Raw genomic sequence first — 17,521 nt, forward strand, 5'->3', positions numbered from 1 at the left:
CCCTTCTGCAAACGCTGCCCACTTTGACTTCTGAGAAGGGAGCCTCCTTCAGCGCAGACCGGAAATAAGAAACAAAGAGAGTTCTGACTCCAGCTGCATCTGCTGTTGTAGATATAATAAAATAAAACATAAATGAACTTTTGAGCTGTGTAAGCTATGGCGGGCGTCGATGAAACGCTCCCAAGCGGACAACCGCCCCCCAATTTAAAAAAAATAATAATGGAGGATCATAGACTGCACAAAATATAAAATAAAACTTTTTACTGTCCACCTTGGTCAAGGTATCATCTTCATGGATAAAATGTACTTTTAGAAAGCTCTCTTGCGCAAAAAGTAAAATTAAAAACAAATAAAAATGTAATAAAAAAATTATATTAAAAACAAACGTACACCTGGTATTAGAAGTTGTTTTTTTTATGAGCACTGGTGTCCCAGAAAGTCAGCTGTGACTGGTGGTAAGGGTGGTCATGTGACCCTTCATAACCAGAAGACAACCATCGTCATAGTTCTTGGTAAGAGGATCTACTTGCAGGCCTCCGATATCTGGATGCAATATTCTGATTATAGTTTATTATGAAGTTTAAATATTGTTTCTTGACCTCTATGCACCACAAGTCCAGGACCCATTACCCACCCACGCCACCCCCCACACTTCCCTGTGTCTCTCAACTAAATATTCTGATGGCTTGAGTGGCAGATGCATGGCACACCGGACACTCTGGCTCATTCCGTTCGCAGATGCGCACAGCACATTCCATACAGAATAGGTTGTGCCCGCAGGGCACCAGTGCAGCGGTGACCTCGCTTTCAAAACACACCATGCACTCCCGGCTTCCCGAAACAGAGTTCCGAGTGGCACTGAGCTTGGTGAAGCCTGGCAACACATCCCCTTGGCTCCTCCTTGGTAAACTAGTAAGGCTTGATTCCGGAGACCGCTGTGTGGCATTTGTCTGGATGGCGCCACTGCTCCCGGAACGCTGCTGTTTCGTGAAGATGCTCGGCGTTGGGCTGTTATTCTCTTGTCCGCCCCACATCGGTCCCCCTGTTTCGGCTACCCCGTAATACACTTCTTGCTTGTAGTTGGGGAACAAGTAGCCGTAATTAAATTCATTTTGATCATTCAGTCGCGGCGTCTCATAGACGGGCTCTGCCGAGCAGTCTCCAATGCAGCCCAAGCTGTTCTGTCGAAAAGTGGAAAGAGGTTTGCAGCCGGCCACTGTACCGTGAACTCTCCAGCTTTCTGGGTATCGGCTTTCCATGCCGGAATCGGGGCTGCTGGAGAGAAAGTCATTCTCGTTGTTGTATTCCAGGATTTTGCCGGTGCGTACTGCAATGTGGGTCTCTATTTCTTCTCGTGCCCGTTCAACGTTTCCCGGAGCTCCGGTGATCTCAAACACCGGGTCTCGGTCACGGCTCGGTGTGATGATGTAAGTGTTTGTCTGCTGCTGAATCCTCTTGATGGTGGCACCCTTTGGTCCCACCACTAAACCAACCACTCTGTAAGGTACTCGGACGCGGATGGTGACTTGGCCGGGAAGAGTTGGGGCACTCCCGAAAGCGGTGCCGGCTTTGTTACGGGAAGCTCTGATCATGGAGAAGTGTTCAGCGGCAGAAATGATCTCTCGCCTCGCCATGGCCACGTCCTCTCTGCGTCCGGTCACCATAAACACTGGCTCCTCCCCTCGTACCGGCGTCTTGATGTATGTGTTAGTCTTGGCTCGTAGTGCTTTGATTTTGCAACCTAAGGAGACAAATGTAAGAAGAGAATTAGAATAAAAGAGCTAACAATAATATTGCAAAATAGGACGTTCGGACAATTTGAGATATCGGATATAGAGCACAGCCAAGGGGGGAAATTTTACTCATGCATGGAGTCTTCCTGTGTTTAAGCTTATTGAAGAATACCTTAGAGTCAAATAGGGGACTGAGATCGCGTCTTCCATTCAGCTACACAACTATAGGTGACGTGTCAGACAAAGGAGGGCCCTAAGTACTCTGCTGTGTTTCACTTTCTTACATGATTACATGAAGGGCCAATTTCACAGCAGTGGGAGTGCGTTCACACAACAGGGAAGCATGGGTCGTACCTGGGAGAAAAGAGGTTAACAAATAGGTGTAGGTAATGACCCAACCTGAAGGGGGGGGGGCTATTAATCTACCATCACCCCCTCCCCTTACCCAGAACACTGCCTAGGTCTCGGAGAGCGAACAAAGATTCTATTGTTGGCAGTCTCACGAGGGTCTCTGCGCTCTAGGAAATGAAGTCTGCTTTAATAGTCTACTAAAAGCCTTGAGGTTTTTATTGTAAGGGTGGTCAAACCCCCCCCCCCTCCCCCTCCCCAGCTGTTAATAGAGCCAGTGGGGTGGGTGTGGGTGCATGGGGGGGGGGGGGGGGGGAGGCTGTCCTCGTACACTCGTAAAATCAGCCTCGTAAACTCTTTTGTAAAAAGTTACATTCATACACTTGCAAAATAATTACACAGCGAAACGCGTGTCACTGGGACGGGAGCTTTGACCTGGAGTAAACAGCGTGACAAGGAGTTGGCGAAACGGCATACTGTGTAAGACATGAGAGCGGGTGGCATCTTCCTGCGCAATTATCTAAGTAGCGGTCAAAGCTCTTATTTCTGTTTAACGACCACTTGGATGTATATAAATATATATCATCAGATTGCAAGCTCCTGACAGAATAAACCACTAGAATGTAAAGGCAATATCTGCTTGTAAAGCACTAGAATAAGCCCCCTATATACTATAATATACAGTATGCTCCAAAACGATATAGCAGGTACACACTGAACCATTCCGTTAATGATATCTTTCAGTGATGTCACCCAGTTCCCGCTGAACATGCGTTCCTGGATGTCAGCACTGACCTGCATGTACAGCTGCTCCTGCGGGAGCGTGCATCGGTAACAATATTTTGTGTACACACCGGACTATATGAATTATATAACAATAGATTGTCTAGTGTATATGGTGTTAAGTCGAAAACATTATCCTTCCATAACCCATTAAGTCTTTAGAGCAGTGGTTCCCAAACTGTGTGACTAGGCACCCTGGGGTGCCCTGAGATACTTGCAGGGGTGCCTTGGGTTGATGGTCCAAGACCAATTCAAATTATTTATATTCAATGTAACAAGCAAAACCAGTGCTTGTGGCCATCAATGTGAACAAATAGAAGAAAATCCTGTTCCTTACCACATAACTGACCAAAAGGAGGACAAATAAACACAATTTACTTAATTTAATATTTGTTTATGTATTTCGCAATAAGAAACATTTGGCCTAGGGGTGCCTTGAAAAAATGTTGATGCTCTAGGGTGCCGGGAGTAAAAAAAGTTTAGGAACCACTGCTTTAGAGTGTAAGCTCCTTTGGCAAGTCTCAATATATAACTATAATGGCACAGTATTTTTGCCAGGAATTTTGACCGATCGATGTTAAAGGTGAGCCACATAACGGGATGCTAATGCATTGCAGCGGAAGCAGACATTTCGTGGGTGGCACAAGCCCGCAGCCTACCTATGCCATGATACAGGGCAATTCTCCTGCACCCTATATAGGGTAAGCTCACAAAGTGGCATTTCAGAACATTTCTGGGACCCATTGAAGACAGAATCTGTTAAGCCCTTTTGAAACCCTCCAACCTAACACCCCCCCCCCCCCCCCCGTCATCAGCTTAGGCCCCGCGTTAGTCACCAGAGCATAGAACGCCCGGCCAGGAACAAGTTAAATGTGATGGTTTGGGAATGCCACTTGCTGCGGGGAGGCTGAAATAATCCTTTCTGAAAAGGCCTCATTCTCCAAGGAGGGTGTGAGAGGGCCTGCAGCCGCCACAAAGGATTCCTTACACTCTCACTCAGCCTGTGTATTGGGACAGGCCTGAAACACTGCACACCGTCACTGTACAGCCATGAGCGCATTGCGTGTGACATGCGGTGTCAACAACAGCATATGCCACCTATCGTGTCCTAATTAGCAGACAGTCTTATATGACCTCTTTAGCATCTTAAAGTGAAATCCCAAAAAGGGGGGGGGGGGGGGGGGGTGGTAATCTCAGAATTATATGACAAACCCCCCTCCCCCCCCCCCACCTTGCCCCCAGCTTTAGAAGGTTCGAGGGACGAGATGATAATCACCATAGTAAATGTGCCCTATACCCACCTCCATCTTTTTAGACCAGGCATATCCAACTATGGCCCTCCAGATGTTGTGAAACTACAAGTCCCATCATGCCTTGCCACAGTTTTGCTATAGGGAATGTGCTAAAACGATTGCAAGGCATGCTGGGATGTGGTTTCACAACAGCTGGAGGGCCGCAGTTTGGACATGCCTGTTTTAAACTGTCACATCCTCATAGCAAACAGTGTGTCCACCTTCATGTGTCTAAGGATTTTAACTTCTCATACCTTTGTGCAAACTTTACTATACAGGCTGCTTTCATTTTGAGCCCTTCAGCCATGTAGTTATATCATTAGACGGAGTTCTGGGTTCCCATACAGACAGAGGTTCCCTGCTGTACATACAGCTGCAGGCAGTGAGTAAGTCGTTACCATATCTCCATGGACACGAGGGAATTAATTGCTCCTGATGATATAAATGAATGGCTGAAAAGAGCAGAGGTAGGCCACAAACCAAAATCTGTGGGTCAGAAATTGGAAGATATAATGATACATATTAAACATGGGCTGGCAAAAATCACCGATCATATCCCCAAGCGGGTTAGGGGAGGGGACTATTACTTGCTATTTGTTTGTTTTTGACCCCGCATTCCCTTTCCTCTTTCTCCCCATAATGTTTCTTTTGCATTGCTTAGTGATCTGTGAAATGGTTATTAAACCGAAATGTGGATCTGAGACCTGAGGGGTTAATCTGATTCACTCGGAAAGGCACAATCACTCTCTAATGGACAAAACCATGTGCACTGCAGGTGGGGCAGATGTAACATGTGCAGAGAGAGTTAGATTTGGGTGTTTTATTGTTTCTGTGCAGGGCAAATAATAGCGGTTTTATTTTTACACTGCAATATAGATATCAGTTTGAAGTACACCCACCCCCCCCCCCCCCCCCACCCAAATGTAACTCTCTGCACCGGTTACATCTGCCCCACCTGCAGTGCACATGGTTTTGTCCATTAGAGAGTGATTGTGCCTTTCACAGTCAAATGGTTACAAAATATTGGGTACTTGTGTATTATCACAGCGCCCAATTTCTTCTAAATCGCATACATATCGCATCTGATTTAGCGGCCGATTTGCATGCTATTCCATCCTTGCACACCCCCACTATCCAAGTCAGCCCGAAGCGTGGCGCACGTCCTCCCAACCTGTTCATACCCCCACTATCCATGTCGGCGTGGAGTTGATGTTATAAAGCGCGACGAGCGCAGCGAGCCACCAAGCCCGAACCGTGGCGAGCGCACGCGTAAAATGATCCCGAAGTGTGGCGAGCGCACATGGAATACACTTCAAGTAATCCGAGTCCCCTTAGGGGGCTCGCCACGGTTCAGGATCGTTTTACGCGTGCGCTCGCCATGCTTCGGGCTCGGTGGCTCGCTGCACTCGCCACGCTTTGTAAAATAAACTCCACACCGATGTGGATAGTGGGGGTATGAACAGGTCGGGAGGACGCGTACCGCGTCCGTTCGCCACGCTTCGGGCTGACTTTGATAGTGGGGGTGTGCAAGGATGGAATAGCATGCAAATCGGCAGAAAATCGCATCCGATTTGTGGCCGATTTCGCGGGTGCCGTGATAATACACAAGTACCAAATATTGCCCCCCAAACATTCGATTAATATAAAGTAGATCATTACCAGGCATGGTGGATTGGTTTGGGGCAAAGCACACGCTGTTAGTGATGCAGAGGATGGTGTCTGAGACATGTCCGTTGGGCTGTAATTGGCCTGAACATCAGCAGGAGGGCATGTATGGGGTAAGGAAGCTGCCAAGTGGTTTGACACTCTTGCTAACAGATGTAGGTTGCAAATACTTCTCTTTGAATCATTTTAAATGCCAAAATTGGCTTTACACAGGGTTGGCTAGCCGCCAGGAGAAGATCAACAATACGGGAGGGTGGGGTGGTGCGGTGGGTGGGTGGTTGCATAATGCACAACAAAGAAGCATCGTGGCTGTCCTCCTCAATCGTCATCTTTTGCCAACCAAGTTTCCACCTACAGAAGACACCCTACCTTTGCTACTTTGAACGTAGACACCTCTAAACCCATTTTATTGTTAACAGTTACTTATATAGCGCACACATATTCCGCAGTGCTGTACAGAGTATAGTTGAAAAATCACATCAGTCCATGCACCAGTGGAGCTTACAATCTATGGGGCAGATGTATGAAGGGTCGTTATGGGGGAGAAGGGGTATCAGCGCACGTTCTCCCCCATGTATGAAGGAGGTGAGATGCGGTATGCGCCCCTGTCCATATCGGCGCTGCTATCAAAATGATAGCAGGCCGAATGTATGAACGGTCAGCATCGCTGACCGTTCCGCACGAAACCCTATCTAAACAGCAGGGACAGCGCTGTCCCTGCTGTTAGGTCTGGGCTGCGCTGGGGATCTTGCGTGAACAGCGAGATCCCACGCATGCCCAGTGCGGCCGGCCGGGGGACAGGAGATAGCGCATCATGCGCTATCTCCAGAAAGGGACATCGCCGAAGGGGGGAGTTAACGCTCCCCCGCTTCGGCAGACAAGATGTTAATACATCTTGTCGATGTCCCTTCCTACTTCGCCTCGCTATTGAGGGGAAGCAGGAAGTATCATAGCGGTGCGATAAGCGCTGCTATGATAATTCTGCCCCTATATTCCCTACCACATGTACACGCACACAGACATTCTTGGGTTAATTTGTTGGGAGCCAATTAGCCTACGAGTACATATTTGGATTGTGGGAGGAAACCAGAGTACCCGGAGGAAACCCACACAATCACAGGGAGAACATACAAACTCCACACAGTTAGGGCCATGATGGGAATCGGACCCATGATCTCAGTGCTGTGATGCAGTAATGCTAACCATTACACCATCCGTACTGTTATGGTTGTTTTGCCCCCCCAAAAAATAAAAAAAATACACTTGGCCGGCGGCGATGCAATTCTCGGATAGTATGTATTTTAATGGAAAATATCATTTATTTGCCCTAACTACCACCCCACTGAATACGGAGGTGGTCTCGTATCACCCCAAAACAACTCTAGATGCTTCAAACTCAAAACAGGACAAAGCCATCGGGAAGACAACAGATGTGCAGGACTCTAGGCCTATCTTTATATTATTTACTGAAAGTCAAATTACTCTTGCAACAAGCATCCTATTCATTGGCCATGCATGGCGCGCAGATTAATTTATATTTTAAGTCTGTGGCAGAACAATAAGACGGGTCAACAAGGACCCTCTTGTCACACAGGTAGGGCTCAGCCCTCTGGCTGCGTTTCCTAAGTAACTATATCCCATGTGATGGACAGATAGCGCAGGGACCAGATGCTGGCACTACTCATATGGCACAAAGTTGTATTAACCAGATGTCCCGCACTACAACACAAGTCAGATGTCTGCCAGCAAGCAGCGTACGTACAAAGGAGTTCGGAATAATAATTGAAAAACATTTTTTGTAAAATGTTATAAAGAGAAAATTTAAATAAAAAAAAGTCACAGTTGGCGAAACACTGACTAACTAGCTTAACACCGTCTAATAGCAGTCGGCAGAGGAGCAGCACGGTTGAAGCCTTCATTGATTCAGGTCAAAAAAACTTTATTCAGCTCCAGAAAACTTTTACGACCCAACGACTGAATAGTAAAAGGATCCAATTAGCACATCTGGAAACTGAAACATTCAAATCAAGCAATGTGCCGCAAAGTGCAAGCAAGTACTTGCTACATCCAACCCACTGAGATTTTATTGATTATTAAAATCAATAAAATCTCAGTGGGTTGGATGTAGCAAGGCTTACTCGGAACAAAAACGGTTAACTTCGCAACAACGGTGCTCAAAAGAATCTGGTTTTAAATAACGAGAGATTTTGTGTTGTTTTGGGCTTGAAATGAGAATAAATTACTAGGTGTCGTTGTGCCGCAACAGTAAAAAAAAAAAAATATATAGGGGTGGACAGATGTAGAGAGCTCATTCAGAAAGGCGTCACACCCCTTTCCCACCGACATTTAGCTCCACACCAAAAGTGTGCCGTGTGTTTATCAACACAACACTGCGCATGCTCGGAGGGCCGCGTGAGCCTGCCACTGCCAACAATCGCCACGCCCCAAAAACGCCACCACCCCGTCCAAGCCACCAATGGCATTGTCCGCCTATCAGGGAGATGACAGATATACTGGGTGGAAACAAGCTTTATATTAAAAAGAAAAAAAGGGGGGGCTGCAGAGAGTCATTAAAAATCTATAGACGCAGCGCTCAGCCACGTGCAGACCGAATTGTTAGAACACTGAAATATTTCCAATAAAAACATGCTTAGATTGTAAGCTCTTCTGTCTGAAATCAAAATATGACAATCTAACCATTAGGTTTCACATACCGGCATTGCAAAATAAAACCATCGTCGTTTTTGGCTGATCCAGGGCCCCTTGTTTCGGGAGACTGGTCGTTCGGGGGGGGGGGGGGGGTTTGAGGGGTCGCGTTGAGCGCTGATTTATGAGACGCTATACAGACTGCATAAAACTGTACATCACCCAGAAGACATACCCTTTTTCATGGGGTCCACAATATGCAGCTGCTCCCCACCCAGGGGTCACTTTTTTAAAATAAATGCATCACGTCATTTGATAAATATCTATTATCTACATGGGGGCTGTGGCCGTTCTTTTTTAAGAAAGGAGTATTACAAAATCCAACAACCCCTGCCCTTTCTTTGTCTTCCAGACAGAAATCCCTAAAGAACACAAAACAAGATATCCAAAAATAAATCACACCATAAAAAAGAAAAAAAGCCATTTAAAAAAATAAGACAAATCAATAGTCGTCCACAATACAGGGGGGGCTCCACATGTTCGCATACCCCAGAATCTACAGAAAGGCTGCCACTATCCTCTGCATTGCCTCCATAGCAGAAACGCATGGCTCTGCTCGCGACTGTAAAATAGGGACCACACCCCCCTAACTGTTATCGCCACAACCTGCGCATTTCGCACGCTCCTTCCTCCATGCTGGATATATGGTGCAAAATCTGCCTTTTGTCTCATCCGGAGATGGCCGCCCCCCCAATTACACCCCTACATCAATAATAACGTATCACAAACTTGACTTTATTTAGCACTAAAAACAATGAGCTAGTTAAGTTTACCCGCGAAACAGAATTCTAAAAAAAAAATATATATATATTTTTTTTTTTAAAAATGTCACTCGGATCCCACCTTCCCCTGGCATAAGGACCCCTGTGGGTGGCTAAGGGTTAACCGCTGAGTTAGAGGACTTTCTTAAGCCCATTACATAGTTTAGTATCCCAGATATTAGGTATCACTGGGGCTCCTTTGTTCCTGCACAAGCAGCCATGCCTGCCCCTGGTTTAGAAAACTGAACTGTTTAGCCTCATTATAGAAAGCATTATTTTGGGGGTCTGAAGTAGGGGGGTGGAGGGGCTCGATCAGAGCTCATTTAAAAAAAATAAATAAAAAAATAAATATATATATATGAACTATTCAAAATGTAGGGAACCGTTAGCTGACAGAAAGCCCCCCGGACTGCTAATTCTAAGTGAAAGCCCCCCTGTGACAGCACCGCCGCTGGACGGCGTACAGATATGCAGTGTGTGTTTCGTTGCTCTAGACAAAAGCTGGGACAAAAAAATTCTGCATCTCAGTAGCACATGTGCAGCAGAAAAAGTCTGTATTCCTCTAGACAAAGAGCCTGCTCAGAGCTGACTTCCTGCAGTACAGCAAGCTGCAGACCCACACTACACACACACACACACATCCAGGTGGTGCCTGGCAGGCTTAGAATTTTAAGGGGGAAAAAAAATCTCCCCCAAAATATAAAGACAACGCATTACTGGAGACAACAGTTAAGCCTGTCTACAGTATCTCCACCGTCTGCAGGTCCATCCTCTGACAGCACAACGTCCGCCTGGCCATACTGTCCATCTTATCAAACTCAATTGTCTCTCTCAGATTTTCCTCGCCACATCCCGCGGACTTAAAAAAAAAAAAAAAAAAAAATCAGTCTAGCAGCCATTCCGCACCAGACGCCAACAAGCTGTCTGCATGACACTACCAGAATACACAGACAGTAGGAACCGATGGGGGGGCCCTTTGTGCAGCACATGTTGGGGACGTGAAATCTGTGTTTTGGTACCCAGCGCCATCTCCGCAGCTCTTACTTCCCTACCATAACCGAGCACAATGATTGGATATCTCTTCAGAAGAACCCATATAACCAGTCTAGCCATAACATCTCCTGCTGCTGCTGCTGACTCGTAGGAACGAGCGCACTTTATTCATAACAATGCTCCCTACACGTGCGCCGCACGGAACAAAGACACAACTTGACAGTTCTTGTGGGCGATCATTCAAGCCGAGAACGCTGGGGTTTGCTGATACAGCGACTTGTGCTGGACTGGGCTTCAGCATTTTAGTTTCTGGGTGCTCTTGGGGAGGGGGGGTGTCACAAAGGAGTAGAGGTTTAGGGGGTAGACGGAGGTATTACAAAGACACCACTAGCGAAAGTCTAAAATCAAAACCACATTCTGGGGTTTAGCACCAGGACGGAGACCCACAAAGCCCCCAAAGCCAACTTAAACACCCCCCCAAAAAAAAGTAAATGATGAAACGCCCGTTTACACCAATTGTACAGCATTGCCTACAGGACAATGCGAATAAATTAGTGATGATGTCATGTCGTCCGTCGTACACAGAGCAGTTCATTGGCAGATAATGGGGGTGTAAGAAAACCCAGAGCTGGCAACTGCAGCCCCCAGCGCGCATCCTACAGACATCCGCAGAGGGCAAAGGTGACTTTTTGAAAACAGCGCAGCCTCACGTTATTGTTAAGCTGCCAAGATGTCACCCCCTCAACCAAACCCCCATACAGTACCCATATTCATTACCAAACACATTTTCAAGAAGCCATCAGTCTGGAATGCCCCATGCCAAGATATCTCCTAAACTTGGACATGACCTCTCGCTCTGGGACCCTCCGACTGGAAATGAGCTTCCCTCATGACACTTCGGAAGGGTCAGAAGAGCGAGAGGGTCCCACCACCGCCAACCATAGACAACATTTAGGCTGCACAGAGGGCAGACCGCACACACCCACCTGAAAACTTATTTGCAAGACCTGCCGATGGAAGCTCGTCCACAGTGGGCTGTGGAAACAAAAGGGAAAGGCCTCTCTGCATTTTTACAACCTCATTGTCCTCAGGAGAGCTGGAGTCATACGGACCAGGTCCTAAGGTCCCCGTCACTCAGGTATTACAGACTGCAAGCTCTGAAGAACAGGCTCCGCTTTAGAGTGCTGATGTCCTTTCCCAGTCATCTGTCAGATGCTAGACAGCTCTGAGGTTCTTTTCCTTGGGGCAGGGGGGGCAATCTGACTTTGCCCCCCAATAAGTATGATACTTCAAGCAATCAGTCGTGCGGGATACATACATCCTTAAACTGATCTCAAGGAACGCTGGTGTGCAAGGAAAGTGGGTGTGGTATCTCATTTTAACCCTGCAGGGTCCTCCCCTAATCCCCACAGCCGAGAACAAAAGCCTGGCTCCAAAATCATCACCGGGCAACCACAACTTTCACAATCACCTCTTCCCAGCTACTTCACATGATACCCTAGGAAGTTCTTGCAGGTCCCAATGCTGCCTGTGACCGAATCCCCTTCCTGGACACCACCAAACCCCCCCCCAACCCTCATGACTCACAACCCAAACAAAGACAACAATCAGCTGCCAGCGTACCATCCACGTATCGCCAACATATTCCAAAGGGGTGCATGTGGGCATACTGAGCACAGGGATAGAGGCTGGAAATACAGACTATGCACTAACGTCTGCTACTAGAGCAGGGGAAGGAGCGCGACACATTGCAGAAGGGTATCCTCACATAAACTTTCCTTGCAGCAGCAGCATCCCCCAGGAAGTGCCTACATGCCAGAGACAATAGCAGAGCGCAACCAGCACACACTACTTAGACAACAAAAGGATCACGGCGGCTGTTCCACGAGGCACACAGTCTCCAAAAACACCCACCATCCAAAACTGAAAAAATACAAATACCCCCCCAACCCCTTGCACGTCCCCTCCCAAGGAACACAAAGGAGGACTGGCACATGTGCTAGCCTGCCGCTGCCAGGCATCAATGTGGTGATGGGGGTGTGTGTGTGTGGCAACGTCCCATCTTCCCAAACAAAAGGAGCCAGGGCCTGAAAGAGGGGGAGCACACGGGTACACTTATTTGGGGATCTGAAGTTTGCTGCAACCACCAGACTTGCTTGTGTCCCTTTGTGTTGCTTTTTTTTTGAGGGGGGGGGGGGGGGGGGGAAGTAGGTGCATAGAAGGGGGGGGGGGGGGAGTAGATGCATAGAAGGGGGGGGGGGGGGGCACAACAAAAGACCCCCCCCCCCTTTCTGATAGGAGGTCAATGTATGAATAACTACTCAGGGTACAATGCATCACACACAGGGCAAATATAACATTTCAGAAATGCATGCATGAAGGGGAGGGGAGAGAAAGGACAAAGGGGGGGGGGGGGCACCAACAGCATGCCCTCAGGCAGGTGGGTGCATGGCATGAAGGCAGTGCCCAAACAATCCCCGCTTGTTGACATACTGGAAGTAGGAGACATGGGTAAGGGGGGTGGGGGTGGAGGTTGTATGGCATGCTAGGGTGCCCCCTTGGTGCCATGTCAGAGAGTGGGAGCAGTGGTAAGGTTTGCATGGCATGCTGGCAGTGCCCATACAGTGCCCCCTGGTGCCATGCTGGGGTCAGTGGTAAATAAGAGTATGGGTGGCATGACATGCAGGCAGTGCCCATGGGGTGCTATGTCAGGGGGTGTGAGAAGTGGTATGCATGGCATGCAGGCATTGCCCATGGGGGGGGTCATGTCAAAGGGTGGGAGACAGGGGTAAGGGGGAGAGTGCATGGCATGCTGGCAGTGCCCATAGGGTGCCCCCTGGTACCATGTCATATGGTTGGAGCAGTGGTAAGGGGGGTCAGGGGGTGCATGGTATGCTGGCAGTGCCCATGGGGGGAGGGCAGCTCACCTTGTCTGCCCACAATCTCAGCCACGTGCTCGGAGCTGGGCACTGGCACACACTCCGTGGTGTTGGAACTCTTCAGCCGAAGCTCTGCCTCCTTGTACAGGGCACACAGCTTGCTCTCCCCCTTCCCGGGATGCCCGCTGCCCCCGCTGCTGCCCCCGGTGCTGCTGCCCCCGGTGTTGTTGTTGTTAGAGTCCTCCTCGCCGCTCTCGCCCAACCCCAGCAGGCAGAGTTGGTCCAGGGCGATCTGCAGGGCTCGGTCGTCCTCCAGCACCCGCTCCTTGGTGAGATCTGCCAGGCCCCCATTCCGCTCCATCATCCCTGATACCACCAGGCTAGGCATGGCTAACAAAGGCTAGGGAACAAAGAAGGGGCAAGAGAGACGGAACCAGAGAGGAGAGAGGGAGAGGGAGGGATGGGAGGGGGGCAGCGGCGGCCCTCCCCCTCCTCCTCCCCCTGTGCCCACCTCCTCCTCCCCCTGTGCCCACCTCCGCCTCTGTAACACGATCTCCAGACGGATCCCCGGCAGCCTGGCCACGCCCGGCCAGCAGACAGAGGATGGGCCCGAGCCGGCGTGCAGCAGCGGCGGGGCCGGAGCTCTTTTGTTTTAAATCCCTTGCTGCGCGATGCACGCCGGGAGTTGTAGTTCCGGACAGCAGCAGCAGCAGCAGAGGAAGGGGGGCTGTCCTGTGGGCGTGAGGGGGGCAGCACTGAGCGGCGCGCTGGCTGCTCCTGGGAGTCAGAAGAAGTTGGGAGAGAGAGAGAGAGAGACTGCAGGGGCTTCTTAGGGAGTAGATGACACATTACAGGGGGAGCTTTTGGGGGCAGATTACTTATCTGGGGTGTTGGAGTGATGACTCATGGAGGTAAATAGGGAATGGGGTGTCACATGAGGGGTGTGGGGAGATCGTTATGAGGTGAGGGCATACATGGAGGTGGCAGTAGGTGAGGTGATGAGGTGTCACATGAGGGGTGTGGGGAGATCGTTATGAGGTGAGGGCATACATGGAGGTGGCAGTAGGTGAGGGGATGAGGTGTCACATGAGGGGTGTGGGGAGATTATTATGAGGTGAGGGCATACATGAGGTGGCAGTATGTGAGGGGATGAGGTGTCACATGAGGGGTGTGGGGAGATTATTATGAGGTGACGGCATACATGGAGGTGGCAGTAGGTGAGGGGATGAGGTGTTACATGAGGGGTGTGGGGAGATCGTTATGAGGTGAGGGCATACATGGAGGTGACAGTAGGTGAGGGGATGAGGTGTCACATGAGGGGTGTGGGGAGATTATTATGAGGTGAGGGCATACATGAGGTGGCAGTAGGTGAGGTGATGAGGTGTTACATGAGGGGTGTGGGGAGATTATTATGAGGTGAGGGCATACATGGAGGTGGCAGTAGGTGAGGGGATGGGGTGTCACATGAGGGGTGTGGGGAGGTTATTATGAGGTGAGGGCATACATGAGGTGGCAGTAGGTGAGGTGATGAGGTGTTACATGAGGGGTGTGGGGAGATTTTTATGAGGTGAGGGCATACATGGAGGTGGCAGTAGGTGAGGTGATGAGGTGTTACATGAGGGGTGTGGGGAGATTATTATGAGGTGAGGGCATACATGGAGGTGGCAGTAGGTGAGGGGATGAGGTATTACATGAGGGGTGTGGGGAGATTATTATGAGGTGAGGGCATACATGGAGGTGGCAGTATGTGAGGGGATGAGGTGTTATATGAGGGGTGTGGGGAGATCGTTATGAGGTGAGGGCATACATGAGGTGGCAGTAGGTGAGGGGATGAGGTGTCACATGAGGGGTGAGGGGAGATCGTTATGAGGTGAGGGCATACATGAGGTGGCAGTAGGTGAGGGGATGAGGTGTTATATGAGGGGTGTGGGGAGATTATTATGAGGTGAGGGCATACATGAAGTGGCAGTAGGTGAGGGGATGAGGTGTCACATGAGGGGTGTGGGGAGATCGTTATGAGGTGAGGGCATACATGGAGGTGGCAGTAGGTGAGGGGATGAGGTGTCACATGAGGGGTGAGGGGAGATCGTTATGAGGTGAGGGCATACATGGAGGTGGCAGTAGGTGAGGGGATGAGGTGTTATATGAGGGGTGTGGGGAGATTATTATGAGGTGAGGGCATACATGAAGTGGCAGTAGGTGAGGGGATTTGGTGTCACATGAGGGGTGTGGGGAGATCGTTATGAGGTGAGGGCATACATGGAGGTGGCAGTAGGTGAGGGGATGAGGTGTTATATGAGGGGTGTGGGGAGATCGTTATGAGGTGAGGGCATACATGGAGGTGGCAGTAGGTGAGAGGATGAGGTGTTATATGAGGGGTGTGGGGAGATCGTTATGAGGTGAGGGCATACATGGAGGTGGCAGTAGGTGAGGGGATTTGGTGTCACATGAGAGGTGTGGGGAGATCGTTATGAGGTGAGGGCATACATGGAGGTGGCAGTAGGTGAGGGGATGAGGTGTCACATGAGGGGTGTGGGGAGATCGTTATGAGGTGAGGGCATACATGGAGGTGGCAGTAGGTGAGGGGATGAGGTATTACATGAGGGGTGTGGGGAGATCGTTATGAGGTGAGGGCATACATGGAGGTGTTAGTAGGTTAGAGGATGAGGTGTCACATGAGGGGTGTGGGGAGATTATTATGAGGTGAGGGCATACATGAGGTGGCAGTAGGTGAGGGGATGAGGTGTCACATGAGGGGTGTGGGGAGATCGTTATGAGGTGAGGGCATACATGGAGGTGGCAGTAGGTGAGGGGATGAGGTGTCACATGAGGGGTGTGGGGATATTATTATGAGGTGAGGGCATACATGAAGTGGCGGTAGGTGAGGGGATGAGGTATTACATGAGGGCTGTGGGGAGATCATTATGAGGTGAGGGGATGAGGTGTCACATGAGGGGTGTGGGGATATTATTATGAGGTGAGGGCATACATGACGTGGCAGTAGGTGAGGGGATGAGGTATTACATGAGGGGTGTGGGGAGATTATTATGAGGTGAGGGCATACATGGGGTGACAGTAGGTGAGGGGATGAGGTGTTACATGAAGGGTGTGGGAAGATTATTATGAGGTGAGGGCATACATGAAGTGGCAGTAGGTGAGGGGATGAGGTATTACATGAGGGGTGTGGGGAGATTATTATGAGGTGAGGGCAAACATGAGGTGGCAGTAGGTGAGGGGATGAGGTATTACATGAGGGGTGTGGGGAGATTATTATGAGGTGAGGGCATACATGAAGTGGCAGTAGGTGAGGGGATGAGGTGTCACATGAGGGGTGTGGGGAGATTATTATGAGGTGAGGGCATACATGAGGTGGCAGTAGGTGAGGGGATGGGGTGTCACATGAGGGGTGTGGGGAGATCGTTATGAGGTGAGGGCATACATGGAGGTGGCAGTAGGTGAGGGGATGAGGTGTCACATGAGGGGTGTGGGGAGATCGTTATGAGGTGAGGGCATACATGGAGGTGGCAGTAGGTGAGGGGATGAGGTGTCACATGAGGGGTGTGGGGAGATTATTATGAGCCGAGGTAAGGGTACACATAGAGGCTGATAGTATGTGAGGGGATAGGGTGTCACCTGAGGGGTGTGGGGAGATTATTATGAGGTGAGGGCATACATGGAGGTGGCAGTAGGTGAGGGGATGAGGTGTCACATGAGGGGTGTGGGGAGATCGTTATGAGGTGAGGGCATACATGGAGGTGGCAGTAGGTGAGGGGATGAGGTGTCACATGAGGGGTGTGGGGAGATTATTATGAGGTGAGGGCATACATGAAGGTGGCAGTAGGTGAGGGGATGAGGTGTCACATGAGGGGTGTGGGGAGATCGTTATGAGGTGAGGGCATACATGGAGGTGGCAGTAGGTGAGGGGATGAGGTGTCACATGAGGGGTGTGGGGAGATCGTTATGAGGTGAGGGCATACATGGAGGTGGCAGTAGGTGAGGGGATGAGGTGTCACATGAAGGGTGTGGGGAGATTATTATGAGGTGAGGGCATACATGGAGGTGGCAGTAGGTGAGGGGATGAGGTGTCACATGAGGGGTGTGGGGAGATCGTTATGAGGTGAGGGTACACATAGAGGCTGATAGTATGTGAGGGGATAGGGTGTCACCTGAGGGGTCATTATGAGTGGAAAGTAAACATGGATGCTCATAGTACTTGTCGGGTTATGCTGGTAATCAGGTTAAGATAAGCATCCTCATAAATGTCATATATGACATTGCGCGTCCTAGTGACCACCATACAGGAATTTGAGCATCTTAGTGACCACCATACAGGGCTGATGGCATCACAGTGCCCACCATGC

The 17,521-nt window shown here is 49.7% G+C and overlaps 1 protein-coding gene across 1 annotated transcript; it reads right to left on the bottom strand.

The window, feature by feature from the left end:
- Positions 1-334: 334 nt before the first annotated feature.
- MEX3A (mex-3 RNA binding family member A) lies at positions 335-13,685 on the bottom strand. Its single transcript, XM_083166507.1, has 2 exons — positions 13,209-13,685; positions 335-1,741 (listed from the first exon to the last, which is right to left on the bottom strand). The coding sequence occupies exons 1-2, from the start codon at positions 13,546-13,548 to the stop codon at positions 666-668; spliced, it is 1,416 nt and encodes a 471-aa protein (XP_083022633.1). The 5' UTR covers positions 13,549-13,685; the 3' UTR covers positions 335-665.
- Positions 13,686-17,521: the final 3,836 nt, after the last annotated feature.

Source organism: Crinia signifera, chromosome 12, assembly GCF_055691185.1.
Source record: "Crinia signifera chromosome 12, ASM5569118v1, whole genome shotgun sequence".
Taxonomy (NCBI): domain Eukaryota; kingdom Metazoa; phylum Chordata; class Amphibia; order Anura; family Myobatrachidae; genus Crinia; species Crinia signifera.